This window comes from Danio rerio, chromosome 13, assembly GCF_049306965.1.
Source record: "Danio rerio strain Tuebingen ecotype United States chromosome 13, GRCz12tu, whole genome shotgun sequence".
NCBI classification, from domain to species: Eukaryota; Metazoa; Chordata; class Actinopteri; order Cypriniformes; family Danionidae; genus Danio; species Danio rerio.
In genome coordinates, this window is record NC_133188.1 from 36,246,434 (window position 1) to 36,270,221 (window position 23,788).

The 23,788-nt window shown below is 36.6% G+C and overlaps 2 protein-coding genes across 9 annotated transcripts in view; one reads left to right on the forward strand and one right to left on the reverse strand.

Moving 5' to 3' along the window:
• Nucleotides 1–28: 28 nt before the first annotated feature.
• slc66a3 (solute carrier family 66 member 3) lies at nt 29–7,663 on the forward strand. 3 transcript variants are annotated; one of them, XR_012388538.1, is made up of 8 exons: nt 37–287; nt 2,260–2,342; nt 2,426–2,495; nt 2,607–2,664; nt 4,424–4,544; nt 4,621–4,662; nt 4,747–6,575; nt 6,912–7,663. XR_012388538.1 is itself a non-coding variant. In NM_001004615.1 (7 exon segments), coding segments are annotated over 7 exon segments (612 nt in total). In that variant the 5' UTR covers nt 29–141; the 3' UTR covers nt 4,839–5,503.
• A 186-nt stretch (nt 7,664–7,849) lies between these two features.
• The window catches only part of rock2a (rho-associated, coiled-coil containing protein kinase 2a), an 84,429-nt gene continuing 68,490 nt past the window's right edge, over nt 7,850–23,788 (reverse strand). For 2 of the 6 annotated variants that reach the window (XM_073919311.1, XM_073919313.1), the window contains exons 22-30: nt 22,821–22,915; nt 22,535–22,726; nt 20,365–20,533; nt 19,994–20,064; nt 19,539–19,627; nt 18,072–18,150; nt 17,672–17,930; nt 14,873–15,080; nt 7,850–9,401 (exon numbers count right to left, since the gene is read on the reverse strand). In XM_073919311.1, the coding sequence (XP_073775412.1) occupies nt 9,335–9,401; nt 14,873–15,080; nt 17,672–17,930; nt 18,072–18,150; nt 19,539–19,627; nt 19,994–20,064; nt 20,365–20,533; nt 22,535–22,726; nt 22,821–22,915 (1,229 nt within the window). In that variant the 3' untranslated portion in view covers nt 7,850–9,334. Of the gene's footprint in view, nt 9,402–11,434; nt 11,544–12,205; nt 14,264–14,872; nt 15,081–17,671; nt 17,931–18,071; nt 18,151–19,538; nt 19,628–19,993; nt 20,244–20,364; nt 20,534–22,534; nt 22,727–22,820; nt 22,916–23,788 lie in introns of those variants that run through there. The other 4 variants (XM_068224920.2, XM_073919312.1, NM_174863.3 and 1 more) reach the window with 3 other exon arrangements.

Below are 23,788 nucleotides of genomic sequence, written 5' to 3' on the forward strand. Positions count from 1 at the left end.
ACGGGCGCTGTAGAGGGTCAAATCTCGCGCGCTGATGTGTGCGGAAGTGCCGATGGTAACAGCTGGGACTCTTCGGTGCCAGCAGCCAGGATCAGATTCACAGAGCTGGATTAAAGGCGCAGGACTCTGGAGGAGACAGAGATGGACGGGAATCTGAGCCTTCATGTGGCGAATTTCAGCACTCTGTTTGTGTGTATGGTGCTGAAGTTCCCGCAGATCTTCGTTCTGCTACGGGCCAGAGCTGCTGCGGGGGTCAGCCTCAACAGCCTCCTGCTCGAGCTGCTCGGGTGAGGACAACTTCACTGGACTTTGCACTGTACAATACATCACAATCACATCCCATCTCATCACATCACACCTTGACGATAAGTTGCTTTTATATTCGCACATTCAGACATTCTCCTTAATAATATAATATATAATATATCCTTAATTTCAGAAAATTATGAATAGGGAACTCATATACATCAAATGACTTTCAAAGTACAACAATGTTTACAGTCATTTATTTAGTCAACCCTAATACCGAATATTTAATTTAGCGTGGTAAACACTAAAGGGACCGTTAAAATGAACCAATGTGCGAATATAACATCAGCTTTACCTCAATACATCCTGAGTTGAGTTGATGGTTCAGGTCCTCTGCTGAGTGTAAGAAAATAGCGTGAACTGACTCTGTGTGTCTTCAGTCTGCCATTGAAGTGCTGTGCATCTAATTTGAGTCATTTTCAGGGAAAGTCGGTTTTATATTCGCACATTCTCCTTTACAATATCATTTCACAAAAGTATTATAAATGTAAGATTAGGAAATCATTATAGCATCCAAACGACTATCAAAGTACAACGTTGTTCACAGTCAGTTATTTTGAAGTCAAGCTTTAATCTTATTTTTTATGGAAGCCCCTTTCCCTTGCTATTCACTTTAAAAAAAAAAAAAAAAAATTATAAAGTCAGAATTCCGAGTTATAAAGGTGCAGTTCCGAGATATAAAGTCGCAATTTCGAATTATGAAGTCAGAATTCAGAATATAACTCAGAATTCTGACTTTATAACTCGGAATTGCGACTTTAGAACTTGTAATTGTGAGTTTTTAACTCAGAATTCTGACTTTAATACATCTTGGAATTGTGACTTTAGAACTTTAACATTTTGACAATAACTCAGAATTCTTACTGTATAACTTGGAATTTGACTATAACTCAGAATTCTGACTTTATTATTTTATTATTATTATTATTTATTGGCAGGAACAGGCTTCCATATATTTCAGATCGAATATTCAAATTACCATGGTAAACAATAAAGGGACTGTCAAAAATGAACGAATGTGCGAAAATAAACCAGCTTTACCTTACATCACAATACATCACATTACTCTTGAGTTCACGATTCAGACCTTCTCTTAAATGAAAGAGCAGGTGAACAGACCCTGAATGAGCGGCTGCAGTCTGTCATTGAGGTGCTAATAGTAATAATAATAATAATAATAGTGATGTAAAAAACACTAAAAGTACATAGTAGTAGTAACATTGTTCATATAATAAAATTATCATATTTAATTAAACACATGGTGAAAATGACTCTATTTAGATGTATTTAGATGTCAACTGAGTCACTGAGGAACTGCTGTAGCTCTTTGAGTTTACCTAACTAATTTGTATCTTATGAAGATCGCTGCTTTTTGAGTAAAGTTTTACCATATTAGTATGAATATAAATAATAAAAAATTCATGGCAGTTTTCTTGGTTTTATCCATTGGTGAATTTGAAACCGTGTGTCCATTTAATTTGCAATTTACAGACATGCAATGACGCAACCCTGACAAAACCACTAAATAGCAATTACTAAAAATGAAACCAAGTCTTTAAAACATGACTTATAACAAAATAAATGTTATATGAAATAAAATATAAAAAAAACATTTTGTTACAGCTAGTTGCCAAAATATTTAATTGTATTTTGTTTGTAATGATACACCAAAATAACTCAAATTAAGTTGACTTAAGCTAATAAAACGTTGCCTATTTAAATAAATGACTTCAATGTATTTTATTATACTGAATGTAATATATTTTTTATATAATGAATTGTTTTATGTTTTATTATTGTTAATACTATTATATATTAATTACATTTTAAATGAATATTGAAAAAAGAATAATAATAATTGGTTTTAAATATCAAATATGTGTTCTTCTCATCATAGGTGAAAAGTTTTGCAATTCGTTCTTACTCTTCACTTTGTGTGTGTTTGTGTAGGTTCATAGTGTTCATGTCCTATCAGATGTATTATGAATATCCACCGCTCACCTACCTGGAGTATCCCATCCTCATTGCACAAGGTGAGTGAGTGTGCTTTCTGCTGCTTCTTCACAGGTGAGGTCTTGGATTGTGAGTGTTTCAGTTCCATCTTGTGTGTCCACAGATGTCATTGTGCTCCTGTTGATCCTGCATTATAACAGAAACCTCAAGCACAGTCTCATATATGCTGCACTGTATCCTTCAAGCTTGTTATTGTCTGAAATATTGTCTCAATAATAACATCAAAACCTGCCTGATTTAAAACATATTTGATGATCTTCTATTTCCTTGACTGTGCGTATCAGGTTTGTGGGTGGATGGCAGCTGCTCACAGTAAAGAAGTGGGTGATTGATTTGGCCATGGTGAGAACATGCTGGTATTGCTGTGTGGAAATTAAAGTCTGCATGAATATATGTTAGAATACATTATTCATTTTAAAATGAACAATTAATCCTTTCTGAGGTTAAACCACTGAGAAAAAAAACTGTTTGTTTGGGCTAATCTCAATCAAAATCCAACCATTTGCTTCTGCTCTGGAATGACAGTCTTTCGCTGACAGTCTTTCTCTTTGACAGCTTGGGTGAAATATGCTTAATCCTCACCCCTAGCCCTCATTGAGAGATAAGCTAATCATACTTAAGTGTACAAGTAAGATTCTACAAATTAATACTAGTTAGCCACTAAGTGACAAATTGCTTTATTAAAATACTTAAAAGGTTTTTTTTTAAACCTCATGTTAAACTCTTAGATCAGGCATGTCTGGTGGGCTGCAGCCTTGAAGAGTTTAGTTCGACCATGCTCCAACACACTTATGCTGAGTTCAGACTGCATGATTTTAGCCCCGATTTTGAGAAATCACAGACAAATGCCTAAAATCACAGGCAAATACTCGTTGACAAGAGTAACACTTCATCACTGTGTGAACTATCAAAGATGGGATCTGAGATTCCCTAACACCCGTGAGATATTTGACATCCTAAATATCTGGAACTGTCTGTGTTTCAAAATCATACCATGGGAAATGTGCTCTGATTGAAAATAACATCAGTAATTACCTACAGCCAATGAGAGAGCAGCATCCAGGCTTACGAGAAGTTGAGGGAGGAGTTACGAAGGTAAAGAGCACAATATCAACAAGCATGGCTTCAGTTGAGAAAAGGCTTCTTTTTGGTCTATTTGTGGACCAAACTGGTAACCATTGTTAATTTGGCAGAAGCACCCATGGAAGTTTGATGTGTCATCAGAGCAATATCACAACTGGGTCGAAAAAAATAAATAAATTAGGAGAGAAATTGCTAAGTGAAGTTGTACACACTAATTTCGAGAGGCGCACGTGATATGATCAACTACAACTGACCTTTATCGCTAATCATTAGCTAGCCTATCAGATCATTCTCAAACTACTATAAATATCCTGCCCAAGCTTTATTCCCCATCTTCGTTTTTGGAGGGCCAGCGGGAGAGCCAAGGTTCAAGCTCTAATTGAGGCAGTCGACACATTCTGCGCAGAGTTTGCATGATCTCCCAGTGTTCGCATGGGTTTTCCCAGGGTACTCCAGTGTTCTCCCACAGACTAAAAACATGTACAAAAGCTAATTACAATAACAGTAACAAGCACTTAAAGTCACAACTTTACAAGCGGATTATCTCAGCATGCTAGTCTGTTTCTTTGCTGGAGCTGTTCCAGAGCAATACATAAAAATGACCACTAGACGACACTGTAGGCAGGTTTTGAAACATTTCGAAGCTTCGTCACATTGGCTTCGACTGTTTCAGTGTTTCATGACGCCTTGTTCTGCCCACCACTAATGAAAGCATGTGACGTGACTGTTTTGAAAATCATGCAGTCTGAACTCGGCATTCTTGTGGGTTTTAAACGAGCTTGAAGCACTCAATTATCTTGATCATGTGTGTTTAATAAGGGTTAAAGCAAAAACGTGCAGAGCTGCGGCCCTCCAGGAGCTGAGTTTGACGTGGCTTTGACTGACCATCACCTGGGGTTAAGCACAATTTGAAAAACCCTTTAGTTGAACTTAATAGATTAATAAAGGTAAAGCAGATCTTTCTGTAGTTCAGCATTCATTTGTCCAGCAGTGTTAACTGATGAATGTTCTCTGTCAGAGTCTGTGTACGCTGATCAGCGGCAGCAGTAAACTGGCTCAGCTTCAGTGTTTGTGGCGCTCCAAGGATTCTGGTCAGGTCAGCTCTCTCACATGGGCTCTGGCCACATACACATGCATGGGTAAGACACACAAACCAAGAATGAAACACTTCTCCAGTCAGTCATGCTGATATGAAGTGTTTTCTGTCCTTCACAGCACGGATCTTCACTACCATCATCACCACAGGAGACACACAAGGTCAGTCAGAGTTTCCTGATGGGATGGGGTCATTTGTTTGCTTTAGGTGGACGTTTCTCACTTGTTTTTGTCTTTCTTTTTCAGTGCTGGTTCGGTTTATCGTCATGACCATTCTGAACATGTGGGTTACGGCTACGGTCATCTACTACAAACCTCAAGCAGTCAAACAGGATTAAGACAAAGGTCATGTGCTGTTTGGATTGAGCACTTTTGTTATTCCAGTGTAAGATATGGTAAAGGGATGGGTTATCCAAAAATGAAAATGTACCCATTTCCTCAAACTCAGGTGCTGATTCACTTTTATGAGTTTCTTTCATTGGTTGAACACAAAAACAAGATCATTTGGCATCTATAGAACACTCAATGATGTTTGCTGTTTGTTCAAACTACTTATTTAAAATGAGCTGCAACAATACAATTCTTAAGGTTTTTGGGGTTACATTGCAAATTACAGGGGAGTTTGGGGTGCATTGACCCCCTTAATTAATGCTTGATCCCCCCTGAAGGACATCAAAACAAAATGTATAGGGGGTCAGCTCTTTAATATTAAGAAATAGCTTTCACTGATCTCTGATCTATATCTTAAATATTAAGAATTTAAAATGTATTATACAAATATACATTTGACCCCCCTATAATAGTCTGAAGCTGGCAGTTCTAGAGCTCCGATACACATCTTAAGTATTTAAAAAACACATTTCTTGTAAAACAGGTATTTAAATCTGCACGTAGAGAAAAAAAAAAGGGTCAAATTAGACACATAATTTGTATAGTCTGACCTACAGTAACCTCTAAAATAGTCTGTAAATGACAAAACACTGAAAACTGATACATTTAAAAAGAAAAAAAAATGATTACCATACTACCGAAAAAGTTACCCTTTCAATTGTCATTGTATAATTCGCACGCTGAGTACATCAATTAAACACGGAAAGGTTTACTTAATTCATTCATGTTGGCCCAACACAAAATCGATCGCGTGTAACCCAGCATTTTTTACAGTGAAGGAAAAAGCGATACTATGGGGGAAAAATATGCTATCGTTTTCCAACATTCTTCAAATGACCTTCTTTTGTGTTCATCTGAAGACAGAAACTCCAACAGGTTTGGAACAAGTGAAGGGAGAGTTTAAAAAAATAAATAAATGAACTTTTATTTTTGGGGGAACCTTAAAGATTCACTGACTTTAAGTGAGTCTGTACTACAACCAAATCTATTGTTATCAGAATGCACTATTACTCACAGTTTTCCACATCAAATATTCAGTACTTGCAAGGAGCTTTAAATATCCTTTTTTTTTTTTAAGAAGGGTTTTCCCCAATTTGTTTGCAATTTTAGAAGATTCATGTTTTAATAACTTTGTTGGGGGAAATAGTGATTGGTCTAGTCCACAGGGGTTCCCAGAGGGCTGGAGCTCTGCAAAGTTTAGCTTTAACCCTGATTAAAAACACCTGATTAAACTAATTGAGTCCTTCAGGCTTGTTTAAAACCTACAGGTAATGTCGCGGTCACATTAAAGTTTGAGCATGCGAAATTCTGTTATACGGTGCTGCGAAAAGGGGCGGAATTAAACAAGATGATATTTTGAAATAAAGCAAGCGATTGGTACTTATTTTAAACTTTTGTTCAAGCGGTCATAATTTGATCTGCGATTGGTCTCACGCAGTTACATGATGCGATTTTGCAGGTCAGAGTTCACCAAGCTTGAACTTTGCAATGCAGCGAACTGCGTAACTTGTCACACGAGATTGTGTTTCTGCTCTGATACATTCTTGTGCGTGTGAACGGAAGTCTATGGGGAGAAAAGTCTGATGTGACCACAGCTTAAGTGTGTTGGAGCAGGGTTGAAATTAAAATGCGCAGGTCAGTAGCCCTCCAGGCACTGAGTATGACACCTTTGGTTTAGTTTATGGGTCTCAAACTGGATTCCGGGAGGGCAGCAGCTCTGCAGTTTTGTTCCAACCCTAATAAAACACAGCTGATCCAAATAATCAAGGTGTTCGAGACTACTAGAGACCAAGGGTTCTCAATCTTGGTCCTGGGGGTCTGGTGTCCTGCAGATTTTAGCTCTAATTTTTATCAGACACACCCGGGCTAGCTGATCAAGCTCTGACTAGGCTTTCTAGAAACATCCTTGAGGCCAGTTGGAGCTAAAATCTGCAGGACACCAGACCTCCAGGAACAAGATTAAGACCTATTAAGCAGGTGTGAGTTGGACATGGTTGAAGCTAAACTATGCTGAGCTGCAGCCCTCCAGGAATTGAGTTTGAGACTATTGGTCTAGTCTTATTAGCTATAATTAGCCTTCATTCACATTTGTGGTTTTACATTTTGTACTTGTCTTTTTTTTTTGCTTCCTTGCAAGCACTGGCATTCTTTATGACAAATGCAAATTTATATATTTTTTGATTTTTAGTTGTGGACCAGAATGGGTGTCTATGCAGAACAATTCTTTCAATCTAATATTTCCTTGAAGAAGAAGAAAAAGATGGCCATGTGTAAACTGATAAATTGCTTTAGTCAGTGTTATGAAACAGTGGACATTCCCTCAGTTTTACCCTAACACTTCCTTATCATTCCAGAGAGGATTCTCTCCTGTACCTCCAGATGCTTGAGGTTTCTGTTTATAAATTCTGTTTTGGTTTTTAAGATATACTGTAAAGTAGTTTGGTGTGAAGCAAATATTTTTGACCAATTTTCAGCTAAACGACTGTTAAAATAATAATGTTGTCAGGATACTGAACAGACTGTAGTCGTTCATTCAGGAATGATGTTTACATATGCTGAAATACTGTATGCAGTTTTATTATAGCGATGATCGATGCGAGAAGCTGCTTCACATAATAAAAATAAAAGCAATAAATCCATAAACATTTTTAAACTCCACACTCATATCAATGTGCTTCTAGTACAAGAGGATTATTAATAGTTTATATGAACATGATGTCAGTGACTTTTGTTTTGGTATTTCATAAATCAATAAAATAATATTTTGTGTGAATTTTTGAGAATCATTCAAAACGTGTGTGTGTGTTAATGTACTTTAACCAAATAATTTTCATTTTATTTTATAAGCATCCTTTCTGTGCATTCAGTAGGCAGTAGAGATGTCATATGTGTATCAGAAATATATATATATATATATATATATATAAATCATAAAAATAAGGCAGACAAAAAGACCACATTATTTATATTAAAACTTTACTTCCTTCTACTACATTCACAGCTATATATCTATTTAACTGACTACTTTTGTTTACAAAAATAAGCAAATGTTATACAGGGTCTCCAAACAACACGGCTACATATGCTTTTCATCTTATGGTCAAACAGTACATCAATATAAAACATGCAAATCTGGAGGCAGCGCTTTAAAATCAAAATAAAAAGTGCCCAGACCTGTATAAATAGCAAACCAACTGGTAAGATGGCAGGTCACATATACGCAGTATATCCTCATATATATGAGAATATATATATATACTTATATAATATAACGTGTAGAAGAACACAGATATGCATTCACAGCACACCCAGAGATACACACTGTTTGCTAGGGTGACGACACCCACTCACAAACACAAAAAAGAAAATCAAATATCACACACAAACGGACACAAATACTTGTAGTGAAATTAAACATGGTTTTACACACATTCCACTGTCTTATGAACATTATGTGCTTGCAAGATGACGTTAGCTGAAACTGCAGCATGAAACTCGCCATTTCAACTTTTAACAGCTGAATTAAATCATGACTGGCCAACAAAAACTGACTGAAGATCAGCTGTTAGAAATGTTTGTAAAACTTCTGTCCACACGTACAGCTCACTTCTCGATTTAGCCGTCTTGTCCTGTTTATTACATTCAACTCATACGACACAGCGTGAGCGGGAGAGCATTATGGGATGCATTTACGAGGGTTAAATCAAGCTTTGATCAACACAGTGGGGGTAAACAAAGGTAAAAATAAAACACTACAGGAGGAATAACACTACAGTTGCGCTTATGAGAAACATATGTAGTGGTGTTTTCTAGCCGTTTATGTGGTGTGTTGCTCTACCGTCTATATTCAGCCATTACAGTCCACCCGAAAAACAAACAAACCAGCTGTCGTCCACATTGTCCGGTCGGTTAGTCGCTCCAGTGGGTTCAGTCTTTGCGTTAAGTTTGGTGCGACGTCGAGCTTTCAGTTCTGTTGTGCTCTTCAAGTTGAAGCAACCCCGAGAATAAAAGCCAAATCACCACAGCAAAGCCTTCATCAACATTTGTGCATCTCTCACTCTTTTTGGATTTGCCAAAATGTGCGAAAAAGTTTACGACAAAGGTCTTGTGTTGGTGTGACAGGAAGAACCCCCAAATCACCATGTAGCAGCACCAGAATCCCAATACAAGGTTAACTAGAGAATGAGGGAGAAATCGAGAAAGAGACAGTTAGTTTCCCCATATTTTCACCCAGGAGGAAAGAAACAGATGATGATGATGATGATGATAAAAGCACCACAGCACTGCATGCTCAAGAGAAGCAAACACACGACAGGTTGCAAACTTTTATTGCAAAAGGGAAACAAAAAAAAAGACCTAAAAAAATACTGTTTTGATACACAATGTGTGATTGTTTTCTTATACAGTACAGTTGACATGACGTCTTGACAGACAGTTTGTAAACTCAGTTGTTGAGAAGGCTGTTGGAGGAATCCTGTCGCCTCATCTTTGGAGGGTCCATTCGAGGGGGACTAGGGCAAGAGGGTCAGAGGTCAAATAAGAAACACAAGCACCCCAAACACCTGCTGCATCCCAAATGGCATATTGGCTTCAATGTCTTCTAAATTACTTTGCAATCATTAAAATAGGGTGTATGATTTAGTAGAAAGTAGTGTGTAGTAAGAATGAAATTTGGAGGTGTTACCTTTGATAGTTTTTGACTACTCTTTTGTTAGTATTGTGAATTCAGACCTACAGTTACATAGTAGGCATATATGCGATTTCGGATGCAGCCCAGATCTCTGAACACACCCCTCTCAATCAGTAATAGACGAGAAATGATTGTTTTGAAGGAGGGTGGAGAGGGTGTGCATGAGCAGAGGAATTGGCACAGAAATGTTTGCTGGGTTATGGGAAATTCTTCTTATTCCCATCTTGGCCAAATCGTTCACACAAATAGTCATGCAGGCTTAAGTTTACTTCAACAGAAAACAAATCCCACTGCACTCAAAAACAGACTTTGTTCCAAAACATACAAGCAGCCTTGGGTTTAGTGCGACTTACAAATACTGAATAAAACTGTACATTTTTAGTTTGATAGGATTAATTATTTAGTAGAACAGATCTAATTTTGTTTGATATTTTGAATGGATTATATATCGAAAAGGGTTTACAAGTTTGTGGTTGAATTTTATTTTTTTTTACAATGAAAGCATTGAAGTGATCAAAAGTAATAATATGGACTTGTGTGTTACATCTATATTTCAATATCACTTTAAAAAAACATTTAGCACCAAAACATTTTGTGACACTGAAAACTGGAGTTATGGTGCTAAAATCCAGCTCTGATTCAGTTTTTCTCAATTGCTTTGGCTCAATTCCTAAAATGAGTTTGTATTGTTCAAAACAATTGATCTCTGAACAATTAGCTCATTGTTCACTTCAGACTGGCATTTCTAATTGATGTAAGCAAATTGCAAATGCTTTGGCGCATGTGTCCAAACAGTAAGTACAATTTTTTGTAGTTTGGACTATTCTCATTTAAACTGTCCAACTCTTCACCACTTCCCAATCATTTTTTATTGTGTAATTCACACTTTTTATTCACAATTTATTCAATTATCAAATATTCGTTATCACACACGTTTACACCATAAATATCTGATAGTGAAATTGTTTGTAATGTCTGCTAAATTGGTAAATGAACTCTAACTGTAATACAATTAGAATCAACTATGTAACCAATAAAATCTACGAGCATATATAGTACTCAACATTTGAAGTAGATCAAAATGTTTATTCAAAGTTATCTAAAAACTATTTAGCAATACCATTCTTGACTTAATATGAGACCATTTTCATCCACTTTGATCCAATGTTGACTACTGTATATGTAAACTGCCCACAGCACAATCACTATTTTTTTTGAGAATGGAGAACATCCACAACCCTGAACTGCAGCAACATGTTTGTGGCTCTGGCCTGACCAACAAGAGTGACAAGATGTTTACCAAGAATTTATTTGATGACTACACCTTATGTTTTCGTAGCCTTGGCCAAAATATTGACACGATAATTAGGTTTTGAAGCATGAATGAGATGTTTTAGGTGAGTAACTACAGTTGGCTTTAGTTTGTTTTATAGTATTTCACAATAATAGTGTTTCTGTTGTATATTTTATCTAAACACACACACACACACACACACACACACACACACACACACACACACACACACACACACACACACACACACACACACACACACACACAAACTTTTCAAAAAGTCTAGAAAATAATATATATGACACCCTTTTAACAGTTCAGTTTTAATATAAAACAATTCAATTATTAAAAAAACTAATTCAGGCATCACATTTCTATGGTGTGCTGTACATGTAGTGATATACATTTTTAAAGGAGCTAAATAAAATATTTATCTCTAGTTAAGCCAATATTTAAAAATAAAAATGCATAGTGTGTATAAGATAATGACAAATAAACTAAATGTTGCCTAAGTAGGTGCTTATGAGGTTTTGGAACAGAGTCACTATGTAAACGGTTACCCTGTTCAACCCTGCTTATGCTCCTCAGAAATTAAACTCATGGTCATAATCTACATCATCCACGTCATCCAGAGCCCAGTGCCAGTCCTGAAGCTCCAGATCCAGAGGCCTGCAGGTGGAGGAGAGATCATTGAGTCAAGCCGTCCCCACTCACTGAGGTCTGGAGCGACACCTTACCAGACTAGAGCTAATTTTGATAATAACGGAGCTCAACCACTTACTTTTAATGGTTAGTTTACTCAAAAGTATCTTTAGGCATCTCAAGTTGTATACTACAGCTTAAAGCATACTAAAAACAATATTTTTAAATTCATACACTAGGATATGATGGAGATAAATGGTACCCTCCATTTTAGTTCCAATGCAGAAAAGTGAAGACAATTTGTAAGGTGTGGCTGCTGCCATCTTGTGTTAATGACACATTTGGAGTCTGTGCTGTAGTGACCGAAAGAGGAAGCTGCAGTATCAAAACCCACCCAAACACTTGCAGATCCGATCACAAGCATGCAATAATAAAACCAAACTTCTTTTTTTTTTTTTGCAGCGGCAGCAATGTTGTTTGTTTACACAGTGTTTATGATCTGTACTGCAGCCAGCCACCAGGGGCAATCCCCGTGTATTGCTTCACTTTTCAGTGTATGGACTATAATCATTTTGACAGAATTCTTGTCTATGAATTTCTATATTTTAAGTTGCGCAGAATCTTCAGCATGGGCATCTACTAATTTGGTCATCTTTTGTAAAGGTTGTTGTTTTTCTGAATTCTTTTCCGATAGTTCAGTGTACACGCATGAACAAGCATATCCTAGCCTATGCAAGAAAAATGGTACGTTCCATTTTAGTTTCAATGCAGAAAAGTGAAGCCAAAATTTGTAAGGTGTGGCTGCTGCCATCTTGTGTCAATAGCCCCTTTCACACATACAGACCTTTTTCGGAAAATTGCCGGCAATTTTCCGGAAAGGTGTGTATGTGTGAACAGGTCCTTATTGAAAATACCGGTAAATTCGTTCTGGCTATTTTCCGGAAAGAGAAGTTGTAACATTACCAGCAATTTGCCGGAATGCTGCGCTGTGTGAATGCAGAAGGAAGATTACTGGAATAAGCGCGTGCACGTCTAGAACGTGCTGACGTGAGACATCTGCTTTAGCCAATCATAACAGTCAGACGCATTTACGTCCGCGCGGTTTGTGAGAATAAAAACCTTTGAATATTTTTCCAGACACATTTAGCTGCTAGAAGTTAGTCAGATCATGTTTATATGTTCTTCTTTATGCCAACTGTGTAAATAATCATCGATGACATGCTTATGATAAGCCGTTGTTTGTTAACCTTCAAACTTTGCGTGTGCCTGTGAATCAGCCTGTGAGCGCTTGCACACGCACATATTATGAACATCTCGACATGCGAAAGTGATCCTGCGAAAGTTGTTCACAATATTGATCATCCACAGAGTTTGTAATTTAGTCAAATGTTTACAAATACAAGCGCAGCCGTTTAAAGCTCATTTGTGGTGAATGATGTCAGAATTTACCGGTATTTTGGAATGGATGTGTGAATGCTCTTTTCCGGAAAATTTCCGTAACGTCCTCGCCTGTGTGAACAGCGCTTTTTTGAATATACCGGTAAAGTCGTTCTGGAAATTTTCCGGATATTTACCGGTATCACTGTGTGAAAGGGGCTAATGACGCTATCTGGAGCCTGAGTCTGAGCAGAAATGACCAAAAGTGGAAGCCGCAGAACCCAAACGCTTGCAGATCCAATAACAGGCATGCAATGATGACATCACACCCCATTTTTATAGCATCAAATAACAACAAAAGACCTAACCTAATTAGAAAAATGTATGACTTGAACATAAATTAGAATGGAAAGAACTACCAAAAATATTTCGATTATTTTGTTGTTTGTTTACATGGGGTTTGATCTAAACTGCAGCCAGCCACCAGGGGGTGAGCACAGTGCTTTGGCTTCACTTTTCAGTGTATGCACTATAATCCTTTTGACAGCATTCTTGTCTATGAATTTCTATAAAATTTGGAGTTGCGAATAATCTTCAGCATGAGCATCTACTGTTTTTCATCTTATGTAAAGGTCGTTGTTTTGTTGGCTTTTTTTTTTGATGATTCAGTGCACACACATGAACTAGCATATCCTAGCGTACGCAATATTAATACTTATAATAAAATCGAAATATACATTAGGCTTATACAAGTAATAAAGTTAAAGATTTAAATCTCTAATTGAGACTTTTTTTTTTTAAATTCAACCTTTAAATTCAGTGTTAACATTCGTAAACCTGAGTTTAATACAAAAGAAAAAAAAAGTGCTTTGTTAATTCTCAAGATGTTATCTTGCATCCCAAGTTACAAAAGTAGCCCAGCGTAACACTCTTCAAGCTTTAAATCCAGTTAGCCACCATTTGCAGAGACCGCCAATGTTATTCTGCTAGCAAAGCACCGCGACTGAAACCTTGACTGATGGTTCTGAAGACTCCTAAAGCAGTCGCCAATAAATATCAATACATTCTCCGTCCAACTTCCGGCGGAGCTGCGTTTCTCCTCTCACCCCGTGTTCAACTGTGGGTTAAACTGTTCTGCGCAGGGTTTAAGACAATCTTCACGCTTGTCCATGTGCTCTTTGTGGCATTTGATCTGACATCTTTGGCATTCCAAAGCCAGGGGAGGTTTGAACATGTTCCACAGGGGTTTGGGACAGGCCTCGCAGTTGGCGGGGAAGTGGAAGAATAAGGGGATAAACTCATGACCCTTGTGGTAGATGAAGCCCGATTTCTCCGTACACGCTGCTGGTTCCGTTACGCTGTGCACAAACCTGTGTGTCATATAGAGCAGCACTCTAGTGTGTAACTGGGGCCAAAGTGTCTGCATTGATTTTAAGCACAGCCATCTTGGAATCAAAGTTTACAGAACAAGATGGTAAAAGCAATCACTGAATATGTCATCATTCACTCAAACGCATGTCCTTTTAAATTCAAAGGGGGTTTAATTATTCTGATTTCAACTGTAGGTGTGATTATTTTCCAGGAAATATAATACATCATTTAAAATTGTGGATTTGACATCAATTAATTGTGACTTTCAGGGCAAAAAAAAAAAACACAAATTGTTAATAACTGCAAAACTATTTCAAAAGTTATCTCGTGCTTTTTATACATGCTCTAAAAATGTAACACTGCAATGTCATGAGGATGAGTAAATGATAAGAGAGATTTCATTTCACATGATCTGGCCACCAGACGTGAACATGAAGCAGGCCTTAAAGTAATCCTCTTACTCTAGAGACAGACTGTGATGACCAACAATCTGTGCAGTATCTTTGAACTGACACAGCGTAAACGCTACATCTGCCACATGTAAACACAGGATGAACACGGCCACACGATTCACATGATTGTGCATAAAAATGAGACTCCGAGCTCACCTGGGTTTGCCGGCGGGTATCTGCCGACTGGGTCTCCTCATGGATTGACTGCTTTGTACTTTGACAGGGACTCTAGGAGAGGAGCGGTGAGGGGCGTCTGGGGCTGGAGGTTTTTTGGGGATTTTCTTCATTAGACGGCTAACCCACTTCTGCTGGTCCTCCTGAGACGAAGCTAACAGCAGCAGATTCTTAGCTGTAGACATGTCGACTGAGGGTAAAGAAAGAAAGCACAGAAAACATTAGAATGGGTCAGTTTAATTCAAACATGCAATGCTGTTCAAAGCTTCGAGGTTGGTTAAATTACGATAAATAAATCTTTGTATTCAGGCAGCATGGTGACGCAGTGTTTAGCACTGTTGCCTCACAGAAAGAAGATCACTGGGTTGAGTCCCGGCTGGACCAGTTGCCATTTTTGTGTGGAGTTTGCATGTTGTCTCTGTGTTTGCATGGGTTTCTAGTTTCCCCTACAGTCCAAAGACATGCGGTACAGGAATTAAATAAACAAAATTGGCCTTAGTGTATGAATGTGTGTGTGTGTGAATGAGAGAGTGTATGGGTGTTTCCCAGTGCTGGATTGCACCTGAAAGGGCATCCGCTGTGTAAAACATAGGCTGGAATACTTGGTAGTTCATTCCGCAGTGGCGGAATGAATGAATGAAAGTTTTGTATTTAGGAACATTCATAATTTTCAGCTTAACAACTATTCCATGACTTTGTATGATTAAAATTTTTATAAATAATTTAGTCATTTTAGTTTTTTTTGGCAATTTAACACTACATTTTGCCAAGTAACAGGATTAATTTCTACTTGGATATTTTCTTCTAATATTCTGTATAGGTATATTTGAAAATATTCACAGACAGCCTAAATCTGTCATTTAGCTTCTTTTGCTAAAAGCACTTGACAAAAATGACCAGTCATGAAACTGTAAAGTTCACAGTATGTTTGACTCATTTTGCATTCTCAGATCCAGATAATAAATGACTGAAATAAATGGCAGAGATAGAGTGTGTGTGAAATATCATTCCCTCTAAACGGAGCCACTGAAAACACTGTTATCATGAAATGCGCATGTAAAATGAAAATAAATAAATAAATAAAAAAAAGAACATTATGCAGATTTCTATAAAATGCCTTTTTTTCTGCAAGTTCTCAATCTGAACATACCGTCCTGGATACTGGGGATGTCCAGATCCGATTACGTGATCAGAAATCGGGCCCGATCATGCAGTTTCAGACTCCCGACGATTTTTATGTCCCGATCAGGACTCAAACATATTTGCATATATATTTTTTCTCATTATGGTTTAACACACATGAGGTGGCACAGAATTAGACCCCTTCCTTGACTCACAGAAACAGCAACGCGTGCAGCTTGAAATCACTTTGTTGCAGAGACGCTACTGGTTAAATGCTGGCAAGGTAGAACACGGAAGCAGCTTGAAGCGGAAAGCACATGTCTGCGGTCTGGAGGTATTATAAAGTGGATGATGACAACATTGCCACAGCAAACTTTGATATGTAAATTTGGGATTGCCTGCTGGGTATTTTAAGCAACTAGTTGTTTTTCTATTACATTTTTTTTAATTTATTTACTGTCGCACTAAAATCCAAAAGTGAAGAATTATTGTTAGTAATTACTTGATTATTCAAGCTACCTCACAGAAGTGCTCTGTTTGTTAACAGAGCTTTTGAATGTTAAAATAAGGTGAATTAAATAAAATATAAGGAATATATTGGATCTGTTTTTTCGCTCTTCTTTATTCTATTTTATGTATTATAGAAGTATCTGATCAGGTTTGGGTATCGATAGAAACTCAACATCAAATGACTCAGACTTGTGGGCAAAATCTCTAACGGGACATCCCTACTGGAAACCATTCTCTATCAATGTCAGTATTATTATTAAGCTTCTGGCTAAGTTTCTTATCTCACCAGCTTACATTTGATGCTTGGTGAGTGTTGATTTTACAAACTGTTCCCAGATTTGTTTGTTTGCTGTTGTTGCCCTTGTTTGTAAGAAAATAAAAGCCTCCATGTAATCTCATCTGCTAAAATATAAGTTTTGAGAGGACATTTTTATGAATTTCTTTCCTCTGTTGAACACAAAACAAGATATTTTGAGGAATGTTGGAAAAAAGCAGCAGTAAAAACAAAAACAAATACTATGGAAGTCAGACTTTTCCTACAATCTCCTTCATGTTCAACAGAAATGCAACCAGGTTTGGAAGATGAAGGGTGCGAGTACTGTAAATGGTAACAAAATTATTATTCTTAGGTGAACTCTCCCTTTAACTGTAAACAGAGTTTCTGCAGGTTTCACCAAGTTAAATTTAAGACTTTTTCCCCAGTTGGAGAAGATTTTCACTTGCCCAATGAAAAAATAATTACATTTAATTCATTGAATAATACAATAATAACTTAATAGCAAATATAGGTCAGGTCAGTATCCTCAGCAGTAAATAAATGGAGAACATTTAACCAAATGTTACTGTAAAAAAAGTAATTAAAACATGATAGTAAATATATCTATTTTTAAATAAAAAGTTTTATTGAGATTGGGATTGTCAGTGATTGTATGAGTGTTAATAGCCAGATTAGAACGCTATACATGAACAAAGGAAAATAAAGACCTGTTAAAAAAAAGATTTAAGATCAACAACACAATATTTCATTAGATTTAAGACTTTTTAAGACCTAAAATTTAGCTTTTGAGATTTAAGACATTTTAGGACCCTGCAGATACCCTGTATAAAATGACTGGCCATGAGTGGAGTAAGCACAGCTCTTGTCCTCACCTCTGCAGGGCGCGATGACTTCCTCCTTCTTATCCATGTGGTCTTTGTGGCACTTGATGTGGCATCGTCTGCATTCGAGGGCAGGCGGTGGCTTAAACATGTTCCACAGGGGTTTGGTACAGGCTTCACAGTTGGTGGGGAAGTGATAGAGGGTGGGGATGAACTCGTGACCCTTATGGCAAATGTAGCTTGACTTGTCACCTGGAAGAGGCTCCAGTTCCTGCTCTTTCTTGCTCTCGCCCTCGTTAGCATACAAAATCTGAGGAAAGCAGTGACTAGTCGTGAGACATTTGCTTATATCGTATGTTATGTTGTATGTTATGGTATATGTTATGAAATGTCTACAAGCCTAAAAGCACACCGACATATTGTCTGTACTTTCTGCGGTTTGTTGTTATACCTGGAATATTCTGGGGATTTCTTTGGCGTCAGCGCGATAAACATCCGTCTGGGTTACAGAGCGCACATGGAAAAGTTTACTGTTGAGGGAATAACAGATGAATCAAGATGAATTGAGGGAGTTAAAAAGGCAACTTCTTTAGTGTTCCCACTTTTTCAGTGATCAATTTCCAGGCATTTTCAAATTTGTTAGATGGGAATTTTAAAAATAAAAAAAAATTAAGAGTCACAGATTCGCTAAAGTAATATATTTTTTACACTAATACACTAGTGTGTATTGCTAAGAAATGTTCTGCTTTTTTTTTTTAGAAACTACTTTTGTTTGGTAATAGAAATTGAGAAAAAGGAAGTTAGGAAATGCATTTTCTGCTTAGTGAAGTGTTAGAAAATCTGCAAAAGGTCCTTCTGTGAAGTTGTATACAAGTGCTACTTACTGTATTTCAACTGTAATTCAAACTGGCCAGTTATTTAAGATAAATAATAAAGGTCACACTTTACAATAAGGTTCATTAGTTAATGTTAATTAATGCATTTACTAAGATGAACAAACAATGAACAATGCATTTACTACTGTATTTGTTCATGTTAGTTAACGTTAGTTAATGATATTACAGTTGTTCATTGTTAGTTCATGTTAACTCATGGTGCATTAACTAATGTTAACAAGCATGGACTTGGATGTTAATAATGCATTAGTAAATGTTCAATTATGATTAATAAATGCTGTACATGTGTTGTTCATGATTAGTTCATGTTAGTAAATTCATTAACTAATGAACCTTATTGTAAAGTGTTACCATAATAAATGTATGATCTGCTGTATATCAAAGAAGCATCTTATTTGGACTTCAATATCGCTCAGAATTGTGTAAAACAGGTTTATGCTGAATGTCTATATATTTCTTAAAAAACCCATGGCGATGCAAGAAGCTTTTACATTATAAAAAATATATATATATATATATTTATATATATATATATATATATATATATATATATATATTTTTTTTTTTTAATATTATATATATATATATATATATATAAATATATATATATATATATATATATATATATATATATATATATATATATATATATATATATATATATATATATATATATATATATATAAAATATTAAAAAATTCTTTCTCAGGTCAATTCCATCATTCATTCTGTAGTTTGTCAAGCAGATCCCTTGTATGGATTTAAAAATAATTTGTTTGCAAACTCAGAAACTCTGAACAAAGCACTTTCTGTTACTAATAGACCAAACACACACTGTTCTTCATGGAACAAAAACATTTAAATGATGATAAAAATAAAAAAAATCCATTACAACAGGAGTTTTCCCGTGACTTTTTCCATTGTTTTTCCAGGACTAGAAAATTGTTTTCAGGACATGTGGAGACTCTTTTTTTTTAGCAAATGACTAAGTTTGTGTGTTTGTTGTGAGATGGGTGACTCACTCTATGTCCAACACCATGTACGGGTTGGAGTGCTCTTTGTCCTGTTCGCTGTTGTAAAAGAGGATCTTCTTGCTGCTCACCACAACATACTAGAGATAAAAGAAAGATCAAAAGACTCACTGAATGCTGCATTATGAGGAGAGATGCAGAATAAGCATGCGGTGTCATTACTTAACAAAAATGTTTGTCATAGATTGGTTTCAATTATTCAAAATTACATTTAGCATTAAACAATTAAACACCATTTTTTTGTTTCTTATATTATAATTATATATTTTGTTGCAATTGTTTCATTCTGATTAATTTGGAAACAACAAAGCACTGGTTACTTAAACTATTGGCTAATTGTGACATCATGCTCAGGTACTGTTCTATTTAACAGTATACAATCTATTTATATGTTAGCCAAATGCTCACTTTAAAAACAACAACAACATGTATGTATAAAAACATACCTTTCTTTCCCATCCAAAGCGTTTGGTGTTGTTTCTGACAGGTAAAGACAGCCAACCCTCCAATCTGATCTCTGCACATCAAACAGAGGAAGATCTGAATTATAAAACCGCTTTATGAAACTCACCTGTCATGGTAAAGCATGAGGTCCAGTCAAGTTTTAAGAGGTGTAAACTCATGCACTGAACACCATGCAGGTCACCTGAAGTAAAGGGTGAAAGACCGAAAGTTGAACTGAAAACCAGACCAAAACTAAGAAGGAAGAAGAGAGTGTGTCGTGGAATGACGTGGAAAAGAGCACAAAGAGCAAAGTGAACAGAATGCTTGAAAGAGTACAGAGCAAATCAGAAAGAGCAGAGGTTTGTAATCGTACCAAGCAAAGACTCATCTGTGTCCATGTCTGGACCGCTGCTCATACTGGCCGAGTCCAGCGACTGAACGTTGAGTGAGTTCAGCAGACTCCGCAGCTGCTCAATATCACTGTCTTTACTGTCCAGAGCCATCTGAAGCTCAATGCGCACCTGAGACTCATCCAACAGTTGCTGAAAGAAATAAACAGTGGTAGCTTCATTGATCAGTTTTCAGATACGTTTGACAACATAGTTTTACATTTATAATAACAACATAATATGGTAAATACAATGCAATAACCACAGTAAGAATAAAAGCGTGGTCAGATCTGGATTTTTGGGGAGTTCGTCAATTTTGTGAAAGTACAGTCAGCTGATAGAAATACTAGTCATGGAGTCAATTTGAAGCCTTCATTTTATCATATGCTGAAGCATTATTTATAGGGATGCTTCAGTCAACAATATTTCTGAAATTAATACTTTTAAATGGAGCAGAGCTGCCCAAACTAGGGCCTGGGGGCCAAAGTTGGCCCATAGTAACCATTGATTTAACCCACCTTCCCATCTGAGAATGTCATTTCAAATCTAATGCAACTTTTTATTGTTAAAAGCTGACTGAAATTAAGCATTTCAATTAAATATTGTAAATTAATCAGATTTGGTTTAAATGTACATACTGTCACCTGACGGATAGAGGACAATGCAGAGACTTTCGTGAGCGTATCAAGGCAAAGATTCTACTTGACTAGTGTATTCAGCATTGAACTCAACTGTTATGTTTTATTGCAATAATTTATGTTTGATTGCAGTGGCGCAGTAGGTAGTGCTGTCGCCTCACAGCAAGAAGGTTGCTGGTTCGAACCTCGGCTCAGTTGGCATTTCTGTGAGGAGTTTGCATGTTCTCCCTGCGTTTGCATGGGTTTCCTCAGGGTGCTCCGGTTTTCCCCAAAGTCCAAAGACATGCTACAGGTGAATTGGGTAAGCTAAATTGTCCATAGTGTATGAGTGTATAAGTGGCGACAGACGACAGGTCGGCCGGAATGTGTAAAAAAGTTGTTATCATATGGACAAAGTCTAAAGGGAGGACTTGTTCCAAAGAGCCGACCCCGCAACCATACAGGAAGAAGAAGAAGAAGAAGAAGACTGCATAAGTTAATACAATTTAAAGTAATTTTTTAATTTATTTTATATGAAATGAATCAGTAACTTTAATGTAATATATACTGCTCAAAAAATAAAGGGAACACACTTGGAGTTACATTGTGTTGTTTAAGTGTTCCCCTTTACTTTATTGAGCAGTAATACTTTGGTATTTACCTTCGGCCCAGGGCTCATAATGATATTCAGTTTTTGGCCCTTTATATGAAAAAGTTTGGGCACTCCTGACATAAAACAAATATAATTAATGTAATCAGAGGAGAAACAAATAGCTGACATAAATAAAATAATAATAAAAAATCCCTATAAAAATTGATTAATGATAGTAAAAATACATAAGCTTTATAAAAAAAAAAAAGGAAAGCATCTTTTTTTAGTGTGTGTATATATACGTGGGCTTACACAAATAATACCTATATTATGACCAAAAATGGTCTGCTGACCCATCCATTACCTTAACAGAATCTTATACCAACCCATACCCTGAGACCTGTCCCTAACCTTACCCATATCCCATTTCAAGAGCACAAGCAGTGTTGTGAACACCAGAAATAATATGAACACAAGAAGCACATTGTACTTATTTTCTCATACAAGTACATAATAATTATGAAGACAGAACATACAATGCTTAAATGCCCATTAACCAAGTGGTTTACTAATTATTAATCATTATTAATAACTATTAACTGCTGGCTTATTACCTGGCTATTATTAAGATATTAACTGTTTGTTAGTATGATCTCATTCTGCATTATTCATTAGTTTTAGGACAACTTTGAAGAAAGGTGTTGATCCACTTCAAATGTTGACTACTGTATATTATGTTTTAGGTGGTTATTATTTCTCTCCCAGGCTCAACAAACACACAAGTAGCAGCAGCAACAACAACCACAAAAAGCTTAAGACATCAGCATAACAACTTGCCATGTGAAAGGTTGTAATTGATTTGCAAGAGACTATTGGCCATTTGAGATCAATCTGAGCAGGGAAACAAGTCTTCAATGTCATTCAGACTCTGATTAGCTTTCCTACCGCTTGTATGTCGTTGATCTCTCTCTGGTATTTGATGATTGTGCTGTTGAGCTTCTCTCTTTCTGAACGAAGCTCCAGCTGCAGCTTCCTGTTTTCTTTCTCCTTCCTCCTCACGTCTGTATCATTTCCACGGCGGCTGCCACCACCTCTGACCTCCTTTCTGTTCATGATCTCTGCCAGCTTGTTCACCGCCTGACAAAACGAGGAAGAAAATGCGTGACTGAGCAAATAAATCAAGCTCAGTTTGGAGTCAGATGTGCTGTAGAGAAACTGTTGTGGTTTTCACCTGTGTTTTGAGGGTTCTCTCTGACTGCAGTTGTTTCTCCAGCGCTAGCTTGACCTGAGTGATGGATTGCTCTTCATTCTTCAGATTCTGCAGGTCTGAAAAATAAAAATTGTAAAAATGAGATCTGTATTCACAAAGACACAAACCTTTAGCCACTGTAAAACCTGCCAGAGTTTTCTTCTGATGGTAAATCGACAGGTCATTGATTGTGTTTAAGCTGTAAATAGTTTAATGCTACGGTGGCCGAGAGAGCTAAACGTGCTGCAGTTTAAGAAAGCACATGCAATTATAAAAAAAACACCAGCAAATTAAGAAACAATCTTCAATGGTTTGTTGCAAATCCTCACGATGCAAATAAATTAAGAAAACGTGCTGCATTTTCTCACAACACTTGCAAATAGAACGGAACACAACGGAAATGTTTCAAGTAGACCCTAAAAGGTGATGGACCCAGCTATTTAGGTTATGGTTATTTAGGCTAATAAAATGCAAAAGACAAGCAAATCAGGAAGGATCACCAACAACTACACTGAGCACTAGTCACGGCACAGTTTTGCAGCAGTGTCCATCTCGTTTTAGGTTCCTCTTGAAACATTTCCATTGTATTCCATTCTATTTGCTAGTGTTGGAGAAAGTGCAGGCGGTTTCATCATTTGTTTGGTTGTGAGAAAATGCAGCACATTTTATCAGGGTTTCTTCAGGTTTCATCAAGTCAAATTTAAGACATTTTAAGACCCTTTTAAGACCTTTATGAATGAGATTTTAGACTTCTACAAGGCTAAATACTAAGGATTTATTGTAATGGCCTGGTTGGTCCAATGGAATTGAAATAAAAAAGTGTCTTTTTTTATAAACCAGATATTTTAATGTGTCAAAACAAGAAAGCTCTAGTTGTATATACTTTTTTATTAAAACCTGTTCAAAATGATTTAAAACAAAACAATATTTCTGTGAATTTAGGACTTTAA